This window comes from Indicator indicator, chromosome 10 (genome assembly GCF_027791375.1).
Source record: "Indicator indicator isolate 239-I01 chromosome 10, UM_Iind_1.1, whole genome shotgun sequence".
NCBI lineage: Eukaryota > Metazoa > Chordata > Aves > Piciformes > Indicatoridae > Indicator > Indicator indicator.
Window position 1 is genome coordinate 3,088,542 of NC_072019.1, and position 15,756 is coordinate 3,104,297.

General features: G+C 43.2%; 1 protein-coding gene across 1 annotated transcript in view; it reads left to right on the forward strand.

Annotated features, from left to right (window-relative positions):
- The window catches only part of CRB1 (crumbs cell polarity complex component 1), a 128,199-nt gene that overhangs the window by 91,804 nt on the left and 20,639 nt on the right, over positions 1–15,756 (forward strand). The window contains 5 exon segments of the mRNA XM_054384203.1: positions 2,365–2,915; positions 3,328–3,493; positions 7,699–8,605; positions 9,892–10,020; positions 15,605–15,743. Coding sequence (XP_054240178.1) covers positions 2,365–2,915; positions 3,328–3,493; positions 7,699–8,605; positions 9,892–10,020; positions 15,605–15,743 — 1,892 coding nt within the window.

Consider the following 15,756-nt stretch of genomic DNA (forward strand, 5'->3'; position numbering starts at 1 on the left):
AATAGTTTTTCTTTTTGGTTTTATTACAAAATGACAAAGTCTGAGAGGTAATTGTAACAGACTTCTTTGAAGTCTAGCTGTAATTTATCCAAAGATTTGGAAAGCAACTTTGGAGTGTAGGACAACATCTGGTAAATATGTTTGCCTCTTTATATGAAGCAAAATTAAAACCAGTCAGGGCCAGGAGAGGCTTATACTGGCATTAGAACTGTTGAGAATGATTAGAAAGCATGGGGTTTTTTTTCTTTTTTTTTTTTTTTTTGCTGACCACAATATTCCTTGCAAACCATGGCACTATGCCATTTTGATACATAGGTTCTAGATATATGCCATATTTCTAAGACTGTGGCAGGTTTCTTTAAAGACAAAGTGGGGGGAGACTTGTGGTAAAGGATAGCATAAGAAATGTTAGTGCCTTTTTTTTCTGAAGAAAAGTTGCTGCCAAGCATTTAATTGACAAGAGGCAATATTTTCTTTACATATACAAAATAACAAACAGATGTTGACTCATTTTGATCAACATCCAGATGTTATGACCCAAGAGGTTAATATTGACCAAGGTGATGCTAGCCATCTCATCAAAGAGAAGATCAGATTGATAGGCTAGAGATGCATATTTATAAACAGAGAGAAAAGCAAATAAGTCATTGTAAACATGAAAAAAAAACTTTTTGAGGGTTAATATCTCCTTCTAATCCTGCAAAGGTGTAATCATCATTCCAGAAGGAATTTTCTTTTTATCCTCATTAAAAAAAGCCTCATTCTCCAGGACCATTTTAGAGAGATTTATATAAATTAAAGAGATTTAATGTCTCAAAACACCCATTTCAACAAATATTTATTTCTACATACCACAGTTTTAGCAAGTAGATGCAGATCTATTGGCAATCTTATCTGTAGAATTAAAAGACTTCAAAATTCATTTATTTATGAAATTGTCTGTTTAGGAACATGTAAAGGATTTATTCCTGCCCCTAAACAATATTACTGTGTCACATAGTTCAGAGTGGTTATTAAGGGTCTGTTGGGGCTTCACAGTCAGTCCTCTATTTTCATTGGGTTTTTTAATGTAGTCATAAAAAAAAAGGGGGGGGGTAAGAAAGAAAAAAAGGGGGAAGGAAAAAAAAAGTAGTGCTGCAGGCAGAAACTTTGCCTATGAGGTCTCACTCTAGGAGTTTTACTGCACAAAAGAGAAGTGACTCTTTAGCTTTGTGAGCATTTTTTTTTTTAAAAGCTTGGTTTACTCTTTCTATGAATTCAATATATTAAAAATAGCTCCTGAAAAATTCCAGGCAGGATATCTATAACACTGAGGACAAGATCTTGAAACTTGAAGTGCAAAAATAGAAAGGCTTTGTTGTGCTTTAATGAGATGATTCATCAGAATAAAATATGGTTTGGGCTACATTTTTTTTCTGTCCTTAAAAGTCTGAAAATCATTACCCAAAATAAAGAGTAAGGGAGGGAGACAGATGGTTTTGGTTTAATCGTTTTAATTGATAAACACAGAGAGAGAGAGAGAGAGAGAGACAAAAGAATAAGGCTTACTCAATCCTGCTTCCCTTTTCCCCTGCCACACCATAGCATTACGAGCACTCACAGGACTGAGCAGGATTCACAACTGACTGCAAGTTGATGTGTATGAGCACATGCTAAGCCCCAGCAGCAGAAAGTCTGTCAGTCAACTGGGGAGCCTATGCAGCACCAAAGAGGTGACCTATCTGGAGTTTGTTTTTTTTTTCCACGAGAGAGGTTTGCTGAGCAGCTTTCTGCTGATTCGGTGATTGGAATCAGTGCAAAAAAATCCCCACGATGTAATCCACGATTACATTAACTTTCATGGTCATCAGAGGATCAAAGCAGCTAGGTTCTTTTCAAAATGATCTTCCTGATGACCAAAGGCAAGAAACTGTAGAAATCTGCCCTTGTTTAACCATTTGAAAACACCACTACACAGAGCATTATAAAGGGTAAAAATATGCCAAATAATACAACATCTGGTCCTGTACTGGGGCTTCATGCTACAGCCATGGAAGTCAATGGGAATTTTGGAATAAAAGCTATTTAGAGCTGTAACAAGTCTTCATTCCTCCACAAATACCAGCACATCTTACTACCATACATGTATATATATTACCAGAAGTAGTTATATTATCATTGCATTGGCTCTCTTATCATTTAGACCTAACTATTTTATTTTTCTCCCTTCTTCTCTCTCTCTTTATTTTTTGTTTGTTTCACTTTGGTTTTGTTTTTGTTTTACTTTGGTTTTGGTTTTGTTTTCTTTGTTTCATTTGGTTTTGTTTTCTTTGTTTCTTTTGGTTTGGTTTCTTTTCAATCTTTTCCCACGTCTCTAACCTCAAGAATATATTCCAGGCCGGTTTGGATCTCAGGACTCCTCAGGCTATGCTGTTTTTTCTGTTGGCAGCATTCAGAATGAGTATTTGGACATATCAATGTTTGTTCGAACACGCAAATCTTCTGGCTTGTTACTGGCTTTGACAAACAGTACTTACCTCTATGTGAGAGTTTGCTTGGAAGGTGGGAAACTCACAATGTTAGCTCCAAACTCCATGAAGTTATTGGGGAAACAGCCCATAAATGACGGAAACTTTTACCTAATAACGTTAAAAATAGAACCAAATAAGATGGAATTGTTCCAGTCCTCTCAATACCTGGGATTTATTTTTACTCCAGTACTAACCAGGCAAAGTAGGGATATTCTTTACATTGGAGGCCTACCAGATGACAAAGAGACTGATAGAAATGGGAAGTATTTCAAAGGATGCATCCAAGATATAAGAGTGAATAACCACCCACTGGAATTCTTTCCTGTCACCAGTCCACCAAATTCTCTTATCAGCCAAACTCTGGTCAATGTTACCCAAGGCTGCACTGGTGACGACCTCTGCAAGGTAAGAATGACATTTTTCTGAGCATTTTCACATTTGTAATGGAGAATTCTTTTTTTTTTTTTTTTGTACATGCCTATAAATTATTTGATGATAATTATATCCTAGAAAGAGAAGTAAAAATCCTAGGAAGAGCAGATTTTGTTGAGTAATGCTACGTACAAAGAAGATCAGCAGCAAAATATGTTTGCATAGTGGAGAATTAAAATATTTTAAGGTTGAAATACTGGGTTCTAAGGTTGAAATACAGGGTTTCATCAATTATTGAGCATGCTGTGCTGCCATAGTACCAGTGTTTGTCACTTTCCATCTGAAATAAACAGAATTGGCCTTTCTGCCAAACAGTCCCCTATACTGAGTCGGGAGTCTGACGGCTTTCATTTATACTGAGGTCATCTCTTCTCTTTCCCCATAGTCTAAACCTTGTCACAATGGTGGTGTGTGCTATTCAATCTGGGATGACTTCACTTGCACGTGCCCCCCTAACACAGCAGGGAAGGCATGTGAGGAGGTAAAGTGGTGTGAGCTTGGGCCCTGTCCTCACGAAGCACAATGCCAGCTGGTGCACCAAGGATTTGAATGTAGGTACATTTCAATTATTCCTATCATCTTTGCAGACTAGAAACAGAAATTTTCATCAGCATTTCCCTAAACCTCAATATTCTCTGCCTTTAAAGTTACTTCAAATGTTATTTCTGCATTAAAATAAGAATCATGTCAATTGCAAGTAACAGTAGTGGGAAATGTGTTCTACCCAACCCAGAAATTATCAACCAGACCCCCTGATACAGACACCAATGTTTACAGGACTTTTGCTTCCGACTTCTTCAGATTGTACTTTAGATCAGTACACTGCCAGAGTGAGAGCATATTCCTCAGACTTATACTGCAAACAGATAAGAAGATACCCAGTGTTGGATTAACATTGGGATGTTCTCCATCCTCCTGAAGAGACAAGCTACATGACATAAATTGCATCATTTGATTGTCTTAAACGTTAAATATCCTTGAAGGAATCACCTTACCACCAGCAGTACAGTTATCCAACAAGTATCTTTGTAAGAAGCACCTACATGCCAAAGAGTCTATTTGAATACAAGCCCTATGACGAGCAGCTGAGGGAGCTGGGGGTGTTTAGCCTGGAGAAGAAGAGGCTCAGGGGAGACCTCATTGCCGTCTACAACTACCTGAAGGGAGGCTGTAGCCAGGTGGGGGTTGGTCTCTTCTCCCAGGCAACCAGTGACAGAAGGAGAGGACACAGTCTCAAGCTGTGCCAGGGAAGGTTTAGGCTGGATGCTAGGAAGAAATTCTTCCTAGAAAGAGAGATTGGCTGTTGGAATGGGCTACCCAGGAGGTGGTGGAGTCACCATCCCTGGAAGTGTTTAAAATAAGACTGGATGAGGAACTTAGTGCCATGGTTTAGTTGATTAGATGGTGTTGGGTGATAGGTTGGACTGGATGAGCTTGAAGGTCTTTTCCGACCTGGTTAATTCTGTGATTCTGTGAATATTGATGACCATTAGCTGTCTTACAACACTTAGCCACTCTGCATATCTCTTTCCTCCGCTTTCCTTCTCCTCCCCAACCTGGGCTGGAATTTATAAGGCAAGTAAGAATTTTGAAGCAATATTGGTTTTTTTCCTTCTTGCCATCAAAGAAAGCCCTAACATTGCTGTGAAGGAAGATAACTACACACAGAGCCTGATGGAAGCTGTTAGAATGGCTGACTCTTAGGAATGAGGTCAGTCACCAAAAGATTTCTACGACAGACATTTTGCTGACAGACCGATATGATGCTGGTTTTTGTTGAGAGTGTTAGAATCAGCATTGCAGCACCTGCTAAAATTTATAATTAAAATTAAAATAATTGCCCCTTCTCTAATAGAGCTCTTTAATGATAACATTAAAATGTGTTCTCTTACAGACTTTACTATTGCGTATTACAGTAGAATATAAACTCACACAGAGAGAGGTGGAGAGTATCTGAACTGCTTCTTTTGCTGAACTCAGGGTCATTCACACTGTTAGATGACCTTTTCACTTCTGTTCTGCTTTAGGAGGCAATGGGAGGGAGTTTCCCTGTTGGATGTTCAGCTATTCCTGCACAATAGAGCTGTATTTTTAACTAGCTGTTTTCCTAGACACAGCACAGCCTTCTTGTTTTTCCACACAGAGCAATGAAACAAGAAGAGTTTCACTGGCCACTGAATTCTCTTCCAACCTGCTATCTTATGCTCTGGACACCATTTTAAGCTAGAGAAGGAAAAGAGCTGTTTTCCAGAGGCTGTGGCTATGGTTCCACCTAGATAGCTGTGATTAGCAAGCCCCTGAGGAAGCCAGTTTGGGTAGGATCAAGTAACAAACAGCAGAACTGCATCACCAGTGTCACAGCTGAGGGTAAAAGCACATCCAGATAGCTTGCTGTGCTCAGGACTTAATAGGAGTTCTACAGGAATATTTCAGCTTTGTGAGTTTAGAAAAACTCAGCTTTGCAAGAAATTTAAAAAAATCAGAAGTAATGTTTAAAATATATGACTCTCGTGTTTTCCTACGATTTCCACTGATGAAACTTTTTCATTTCTGTGATACACCACATTTGCCATGCCAGGCAATGCAGTTACACCTCAGCTGCCTTAGTATCAGGATATACAGCTCACAAATTTGTACTGGGTCTCCTAGGGGTTCTTTTCTTCAAGGTTTACTGACCCAGAGTTAGTTCAGAAACCCACCTCATCTTGGATCTCACAAAGCTGACATTTGTTTGAAGTACAGAGAGTAGACATTCCTTCCTGTCCCTCTTCACTGCCTATAATACTCATAAATCTCAGAACGTGCAAATTTACAGCCCATCAACTTAGTGCATTTAAGTAGAAACCATGCTAATGAAAGATGTCAAATACCTTTGTGAAGATGTCCATAAAACTGCCACAATCTTGCCCATCAATTTTCACTCACAGCAGCACAAACAAGTACTCTGCTGCTCTTCCAGGCCTACCAGCACAGTCTTGGTGCTGCCAGCAGGGCTCTGGCAGCGTGTACACAGCAGGAGAAGCTGGTTTCAGACGTCACAGGCATGACTCTTCTTACCTTGATTTTGAAGGGGCTTTCTCTCAGGTGACTTCAATTACATTAACTCTTTCTACATCAGTGAGAGTAAATTGGGATCAAGGCAAATACTTTCTAAAACCTCAGTGCCTTACCTAAGAAAATAGGAACTGAGAACAAGTGTTTACCCCATTCAGATCTCTCATGGAGAATAAGTAGCTGCCTGTAGGTAGGGAATGAACATAAAATCATAGAATGATCTGGGTTGGAAGGGACCTCTGAAGGTCATCTAGTCCAACCCCCTCTGCAGTCACAGCAGGGGCATCTTCAACTAGATCAGGTTGCTCAGAGCCCTGTCAAGCCCCACTGAATATCTTCTGGGATGGGGCCCCAGCCACCTCCCTGGGCACCGTGTTCCAGTGTTCCATCAACCTCATAGTAAAGAACCCATTCCTAAAATGACCAATATATATCTTATTTTGAAATACTCCTTCAGCCTCAGGTTTGAGTTGCATTCCATTATGACCACCTGCTTCTCTTTGTCTAAAAGGGGAGAAAAAGAGATAACCCTAACACAGAACTGCATCTCTAGAATGGTAACTCAAGATGATGCAAGGGGGCACACTTTGAGTGGATATAGCTGGTGCTGGCACTGCCCTGTAATTTCTATAGCAATCAGAAACAGACAAGAATAAGAGAGACACTGGGGAAATCTGGGGCAATGGATATAAACTGCATCACAGGAGGTTCCACCTCAACAGGAGAAGGAACTTCTTTACTATGAGGGTCACGGAGCACTGGAACAGGCTCCCCAAAGAGCTTGTGGGGTCTCCTTCTCTGGAGACTTTCAAGACCCATCTGGATGCATTCCTGTGTGACCTCCGTTAGATTCTATGGTCCTGCTCTGGCAGGGAGGTTGGACTCAATGAGAGGGACTTGGGGGTGCTGGTGGATGAGAAGCTCAACATGAGCTGTCAGTGAGCACTTGCAGCCCAGAAAGCCAACCAGATCCTGGACTGTATCAGGAGAAGCGTGGCCAGCAGGTTGAGGGAAGTGATTCTACCCCTCTACTCTGCTCTGGTGAGACCCCACCTGGAGTACTGCATCCAGTTCTGGAGCCTCTATTACAAGAGGGGTATGGACATGCTGGAACGTGTCCAGAGAAGGGCCACAAGGATGATCAGAGGGCTGGAGCACCTCTGTTATGAGGACAGACTGAAGGAGTTGGGGCTGTTCAGTCTGGAGAAGAGAAGGCTCCAAGGAGACCTTCTTGTGGCTTTCCAGTATCTGAAGGGGGCTTATAAGAAAGCTAGGGAGGGACTTTTTAGGATATCAGGTAGTGACAGGACTAGGGGGAATGGAACAAAGCTGGATGTAAGGAAGAAGTTCTTCCCCATGAGAGTGGTGAGACACTGGAGCGGGTTGCCCAGGGAGGTGGTTGAGGCCCCATCCCTGGAGGTGTTTAAGGCCAGGCTGGATGAGGCTCTGGCCAGCCTGATCTAGTGTGAGGTGTCCCTGCCCATGGCAGGAGGGTTGGAACTAGATGATCCTTGTGGTCCCTTCAAAACCTGACTGATTCTATGATTCTATGGTCTCCGGAGTTCCCTTCTGCTTGTGAGCCTGTGTTTCAGCAACCCCAGAAAGGGCTTGCAAGATAGGGATCGTGGGGCAGTGAGGAGCTGTTGTTCCATCCCTGTTGGTTTAAAGCTGGCCTGGTTTCTCAATTGTTATCTTTGCACAGGTCTTGCTAACGCAGTGTTTAGCGGCCGGAGCAGTGCGGTATTTTACAGAAGCAACGGGAAAATCAGCAGAGACCTCACCAATATCCTGTTTGGCTTTCGAACTAGGGACACCGACGTGATCCTGCTGTACGCAGAGAAGGAGCCAGAGTTTGTCACCATCAGTATCCACAACTCCAAATTACACTTTCAATTACAAAGCGGCAACAGCTTTTACAAGCTGACCCTTGCCAGTTCGCTGCCTGTGAGCGATGGGAAATGGCACCGAGTGATGGTCTCCATGGTGGAGCCCCTCTCCCAGTTCTCTAGGTGGCATCTTGATATAGATGACGAGAGAGACACTGCAACTAGCACAACTGCCGCAGGAAGCCTCAACTTTTTAAGAGAAGAGACAGACATCCACGTGGCTGACAAGGCTTTTGACAGCCTAGATGGCCTGCGAGGATGTCTGAGCACCATAGAGATCAGTGGCATTTACCTCTCGTACTTCGAAAGCGCTGACATCCCTACTAAAAAACCTCAAGAGGAGCAATTTCTCAAAATATCTGCAAACCCTGCTCTTACTGGCTGTTTGCAGGTGGATTTCTGCAGCTCAGATCCCTGCCTGCATGAGGGGATATGTGAAGACTTCTACACTTCCTACCGCTGCGTATGCGCCAAAGGGTGGACTGGCACCCACTGCGAAGTCAACATTGATGAGTGCTCTTCAGCCCCCTGCATTCATGGGAACTGCACTGATGGGATCACCTCCTACGAGTGCAGCTGTGAACCTGGTTACACAGGGGCAAACTGTGAAGAGGACATAGACAACTGCCGTGGCCACCAGTGTGCAAATGGGGCCACCTGTGTGGATGGCATTAATGGATACTCTTGCCTGTGTGCTGCTAACTTCACCGGAAGATTTTGCAGGTACAATGAACAAGGCAGACCCATAAGACATTGTCAGTTCTCTTTTGAAGTGTTATTATGTCACTGATGCCTCCATTTGAAGCACAGATGTTATGCATCTATCTATACATTAATCATAGATGTATGTGTTAATTTATAGAGTCTGCAGCACAGAAAGCTGCACAGAACAATTAGATGTGGATGGAGGCAGTGGAGATCTGGCAGCTCAGGCAGAGACTGATGAGGCAAGGAGACAAGGAACAAGGTAATAGCTCTGCTGCCCAGCTCTGCTGCCAGCCTGAGTACTCCAAGCTCTCTGATGACAGGATAGCAATTCCACCAGAGCTTGGAGATAAATGTGTTTAAATTTTTAGAAAAGAAAATAATTTAAGGGTTTGGAATGTCTAAAATCATGCTTGATTAGAGCAACAGAGCTCTAGACTCGAAGCAGAGAATTTCAGATGTGGTGGGTAAGAGAAAATAACCATATGAGGGCTTCTCCCCACCCGCAGAATCTTTTCTAGGTGAGTCCTCCAAGCTTGCTCTCTCAACCCACCAGTCCTGGTGGCTGCACACACCAGCCAGCCTACCCTTTCCATCAGTCCTGAGACTCCTCACATGCCTGTTTCTTACTCTTTTCAGACACTTCCCTGTAAAGGCTTCAGGCTCTTCTCTGGCCTCCCCCTTCTCTGCACACCATAAACTTCTCACTTCTGAGCATGTCCTGCTGCTCTCAGAGAAGACAAAATCCTTCTCTTTTCTCCACTCCAAGAAACTCAGTCTGCTGCAACTTGAAGGATGCAAACAGGCAATCTCCATGCTGCCCAACCACAGTCTTAAAAAAATTAAGCAAACCACATTTTGTGAGTCTTAAACCTCAGTTTCTGCTGCCCCAGGCAGTAACAGCATCACTCCCCTGCTCTGGGTTGAGTTGCTACCAACCACTAAATGTGAGCACCCCAAGTACCCTGGGCACCATGTGTGTCAGTGTAGATAGATGTGGAGTTTCCTTTCCAAAGAGGAAATCAGGAAGGCACTAAGTGTGTGCAGCCCCTGAAGCAGTGTGTTCATTTATGGGTAAATTGTAATGACTTTCCCATTGGTGTCGAGGAGTATTTGCCAGCAGGATCCCTGCTCCCCCTATTTGGGAACTAACAGTGCTATATTCTGCATTCAAATAACAGTTTTGCAAGTCACATCTAAATATTTTCCACTAAACCAAGTGGCCTAGAGTCAAATGAAAAGCTGAGAATGCAAAAGACATCCAGAAAGTGCAAATAACTGCCATTGCCTTCTTATTTACCCAGATCCAGAAGATTACCATATACAGTTTGTGGGAATGAGGAGAGAAACCTCACATGTTTCAACTATGGCAACTGTACTGACCTCGGGAAAGAGTTGACATGTGTCTGCCTGCCAGGATTTGCTGGAGAACGGTGAGATGCTTCATCTGGTAGAGCTTCATGTAGCAATTTTTACAGAAGGTGTTCCAGAGGGTAACAGCCACAGGGCTCTCCTGCAAGGAATGCAGACAAAGCAGTTCATTGAATCATAGAATCATAGAATTGTTAGGGTTGGAAGGAACCTCAAGGGTCATCTAGTTCAAATCCTCCTGCCATGGGCAGGGACAGCTCACACTACAGCAGGTTGCCCAGAGCCATATCCAGCCTGGCCTTCAAAACCTCCAGGGATGAGACTTCCACCACCTCCCTGGGCAACCTGTTCCAGTGTCTCACCACCCTCATGGGGAAAAACTTTTTCTTAACATCCAATCTGAATCTACCCATTTCTAGTTTTGCTCCATTCCCCCCAGTCCTGTCACTACCTGACACCCTAAAAAGTCCCTCCCCAGCTTTCTTGCAGCCCCCTTCAGATACTGGAAGGCCACAAGAAGGTCTCCTCGGAGTCTTTTCTTCTCCAGACTGAACAGCCCCAACTCTCTCAGTCTGTCCTCATAGTAGAGGTGCTCCAGCCCTCTGATCATCCTTGTGGCTCTTCTCTGGACATGTTCCAGCACCTCCAGATCCTCCTTGTAATAGAGGCTCCAGAAATGGATGCAATACTCCAGGTGGGGTCTCACCAGAGCAGAGTAGAGGAGGAGAATCACCTCCCTCGACCTGCTGGCTATGCTTCTCTTGATGTGATCCAGGATATGATTGGCTTTCCAGGCTGCAAAGTGCACACTGCTGGCTCATGTTGAGCTTCTCATCCACCAGCACCCCCACATCCCTTTCTTCAGGGCTGTTCTCAAGCCAATCCCTGCCCAGCCTATATCAGTGTTTGGGATTGCCCCAACCCAGGTGTAGGACCTCATGAAGTCAGCTTGGATCCAGCTCTGCAGCCTGTCCAGGTCCCTCTGGATGGATCCCTTCCCTCCAGCATGTCTGCTGGACCACACAGCTTGGTGCCATCAATAAACTTGCTGAGGGTGTACTCAATGTCACTGTCCATGATGCCAGCAAAGATGTTGAACAAAACTGGTCCCAGCACTGATCCCTGAGGGACTCCACTTGTCACTGGCTTCCACTTGGACATGGAGCCATTGACAGCCACTCTGTGGGTGTGGTCATCAAGCCAGTTTTTTGTAATCTATCCATCAAACCCAGTTTTATAAGTTCAGCAGTTCCTTGCTAGAGCAACTTTGAGGGCCCTGCTCAAGGTGTAGCAGTTTTGCTTAGATAACAAATCTAACCCCAGCATCGTGGACTTGCTTCTGTGTGCCTGTGCTTTCAGCTTCCATGGCAGGTTTGCACAGGACAAGGCACAACCGTTAACTTCCCATTGCTGTGAAGCAGAAACTCCGATGCCCTGCTCACGTGTGAAAATCAGCTACAATACAGTGACACATGAACATGCAAAGCTGTTTCATTGTCACACATGTGTGTTGTGACTACACAACCTACCCTTTCACAGGGATGATTGAGGTGAAATACCTGCTGGTATTGTAGCTTGCTGCTTTCTTACTGGACTCTGAAGCATGGAAACTGAATTATTATTTTTGGCAGTAGTTAGGAAATGCTTACAGCTCAGTTTGAAACAGAAAGGCCTTCTTCAGAGTGAAATTTATATCTTCATAGAATCATAGAATCCAAACCCAATAGAGGGTTGGAAGGGACCTCAAGGATCATCTAGTTCCAACCCCTCTGCCATGGGCAGGGACACCTCACACTAGATCAGGCTGGCCAGAGCCTCATCCAGCCTGGCCTTAAACACCTCCAGGGATGGGGCCTCAACCACCTCCCTGGGCAACTCATTCTAGGGTCTCACCACTCTCATGGGGAAGAACTTCTTCCTCACGTCCAGCCTGAGTCTCCCCACTTCCAGCTTTATTCCATTCCCCCTAGTCCTGTCACTACCTGATATCCTAAAAAGTCCCTCCCCAGCTTTCTTGTAGACCCCCTTCAGATACTGAAAGGCCACAATAAGGTCACCTCAGAGCCTTCTTTTCACATATTGTCACAATTCACACTCACCATTTGATAATGTTTTACAAACAGCTCTGGAGCAGGGAGGCTGCACAGCCTGAGGGCATTAGGTGCCCTTGTCCTGGTCAAAATATAGCCTGAGTAGGTAAGGGCACCTGTTGGGATAGTGAGAAAGGAAATATCATATGTGCTCTTAGTGAAATTGGCATTATATTAGAGGACAACATTCAAAAGTTCAGCAGGATCGAGCTATGCAAACACAAAGAAGTTTTCAACAAGAGGTTTTCGTTCTCTCAAAAATTTATTAGCCCATGGATTTTGTGGAAACAGTGCAGCAGGCTATTAAATATGGATGAACTGAAACTTTCCACCCACTCAGTGCACAATGCAGTTGGCAGACATGTCTGCACTGCACTGTTCAACTCACCACACAATATTAAAAAAAAAAAAAAAGTGGAAAAATCAAATCAAATCTATTTTTAAAAGCATATTCTTGGACGCTTCTTTGGTGTGTATGTTTGTTAGGACTTCAGGGTATAAGGAAAGCACTTTTTCCTTCTTCCTTCCCCTGCCAGGCAACCTGCTAACTACAGCTTTGGGAAAGAGCCTTCCTTACATCCCTCCCACTGGCTGGCAATAATCTCTATTTTACGGTTCCCAGGATTCTTGTATTGAACAGCAGCCTTGTACCAAGCATGCTGCACTTTGGCTATCATCACAGCAAGGCATTCTTCCTAAAGGTCTAAAATTGAGTATTTATCCTCTTTTCCTCCAGGCTGCCAAACCATAAACCAGCAGTACTTCCATGCTTGCAGATCTTACTATAGCAAATGAGAAAATGCAACTCTTTTTTTTTTTCCTTCAGAAAAAATTCAAATGCATCACTTAATAATAAAATCAAAAGCAAATCTCTTAGTATATTTATGTATTAGATGGATAAAAGAGACATTTTCCTTTAAGACAATATTTCATCTTTCCAAGAGCACAGTATAGAGAAAACAGAATCTTTCTATGTCAACTGGTTGACTTGGGATCACAAACATCCCCCCCCCCCAAAAAACCCACCCAATGAACTCAACAACAGGTGGAAAGGGAGATATGAAAAGACCTGTGACAGTGTGAGAACTGAAATCCCCCTCCCACAGTGACAATAACCAGGCTAGCTCAGTCTGGAAGCAAATGAAGTTGTATTTTACAGGCAAAACTACAATCTATGATGAAATGCAACGAATATGTACAACTACACACTATTCACAACATTTACAAACATGTACAATCAACAGAAAAGCACAACCAAGTCCCTTGGGTCCCCTAAAAGAGGGGGGAAGGCATGCTTCTTTTCCTCCCCCCTCCCAGAGCAGGCAAAAGGGAAGAAAGCCAAGAAGCAGAGAGAGGTTGTTAGACTTAGCTTGTCAAGGTCAGTACGTGTGTTATCTTCAGCCAGGAGAGAGAAGAAGCAGGCAGACTGAGAGAAGACGGACTGCGAGACTGCCCGACTGCTCAACCTGGTTTTTAGTAGTGATTCTTAAACATTTCTCTCTCCCCAATGGAAGTGTTTAGAATAATCGTTATTTTGCTTTCTTACACCCAATAGTGATTTATGTACATTCTTTCACTTTCTCTGCTCCAGCTTTGTGAGAAGAAAAATTAAAAAGACAGTCTCAAAACCATCACAAGACCGAGCTTCATAAAAGGAGAAACAACTGTCTCTTGAAAGCATTTTTTTTCATTCAGTTCAGGCTGGGATTTCCAAAATTACCTAAGTGAGACAGGATTTTAACTGTTCCTGAAAAAAATGGAAGTTGCCTGGAAGATTTAGGGAGTTGTTGCTCTCTTTTTTTTTTTTTCTTTTTTTAATGTATTATTTATTTGGATAGGTAAGTTCATAGCTATACAATTTTTATACATTGGATAAATAATTTAGCTTTTTTGAAGTATATTAACGTAATTTAGTACTGAAATTGTTGAAACATTTTTAGAGACAAATAAAGAAAATCAGATAACATTGTTTGTATAAAGAGCTGCTCCTCTTTAACCTAGCACTAAAATGCATTGCATGGTTATGAGTATGATTGAACAAAGCAATCCCTTCTAATTCAGAGGGATTGCCTCCCATTCTCCTTCAAGACTAAACCTGGGGTTTTAATCAGGAAAAACTGGGATTCACCTTCAAGACTAAACCTGGGGTTTTAATCAGGAAAAACTGGGATTCACCATGAAGCATTATTTGGGGAAAAAAAAAAAAAAAAGAGCAGGGAATTAAAAGGGGAACATTGTCACAGCAGAAGTTCACCAAATCATCACTAGTCTTCAGGCAATCTCACACATTCCTCATGAATGTTTAATGAGAAATTATGAGAACTTAAACATCCTTCATCATCAGAATTTAGAACAAGAGGGAACAGCCTCAAGCTGAGACTGGGTAGGTTTAGGCTGGACATTAGGAAAAAAATTTTCAGGGAAAGAGTGGTCAGGCATTGGAATGTGCTGCCCAGGGAGGGGGTTGAGTCACCAACCCCAGATGTGTTTTAAAGGTGATTTGGATGTGGTGCTTGGGGATATGGTTTGGGGTGAACCTTGCAGAGTAGGGTTCTGGGTTGGATTTGGTGATCCTGAGGGTCTTTTCCTACTGGAATGTTTCTGTGATTCTGTAATTAACTCTAAAACCTTCAGCAATAGATATTTAATCTTGCCCTGTTTTACACCACTCTTACTCTTCTTGGGGATCCTGTCAGAGAGACCTGACAGGAGATCCTGCTGGGACCCACTGGCATTTCAAATTGAGTAAGAACCCTAGACAGGTGAATACTCCCAGGAGCTCTCAGCCAGGAAGAACAGGCATTTGTCTGACTTCACATCCAGACTACTAAGAAGTAACACATGCCCTCAGCTTTGTGAGCATCGAAAACAGATTAGCAAACTGTCAGCAGGACCTGTGCCAGGTCTAGCTCTAAAATCATACACAAACTTTGACTTCACAGTGCTAAGCTTTGTTAACCATGAAATGCTTTACAGAGATGAATTTCCTCTCTTAACCACCTGTATTTGAAAAGAATGCAGGAAGAGGAGGCTCAGGGAAGACCTTATTGCTCTCTACAATTACCTGAAAGGAGGTTGTAGACAGGTGGGGGTTGGTCTCTTCTCCCAGGCAACCAGTGACAGAACAAGAGGACACAGTCTCAAGCTGTGCAGGAAGAAGTTTAAGCTTGAGGTGAGGAGAAAGTTCGTCACAGAAAGAGTAATTGGCCAGTGGAATGTGCTGCCCAGGGAGGTGGTGGAGTCACTGTCCCTGGAAGTGTTCAAAAAAAGCTTGGATGTGGCACTTGGAGCCATGGTTTAGTTGTCAGAATGTGTTAGGTATTAGGTAATAGGCTGGACTTGATGATCTCTGAGGTCTTTTCCAACCTGGTTGATTCTGTGATTCTGTGGAGTTCAGGCGCTGAGTGTGGTAGTTACTAAAATCATAAGCACGTGTGGGAGCACATCACAGATTTCAAACAGCACAGCTTCCTCTCCCTTCCCTAGAGGCTTCTGAGTTAAAAAGGTGCCTGCGTGATGCCTTTGGTCTGTGATTGCAGATGCTTACTGTCTGTAGTCTTTCCTCTAGGTGTGAAAAGGACATTGATGAGTGCAGCTCCGACCCATGTCTGAATGGAGGCCTCTGCCAGAACCTACTCAACAGGTTCCACTGCCTCTGTGATGTGAACTATGCTGGAGACCGCTGTGAGATAGATGTAAGCGACCTCT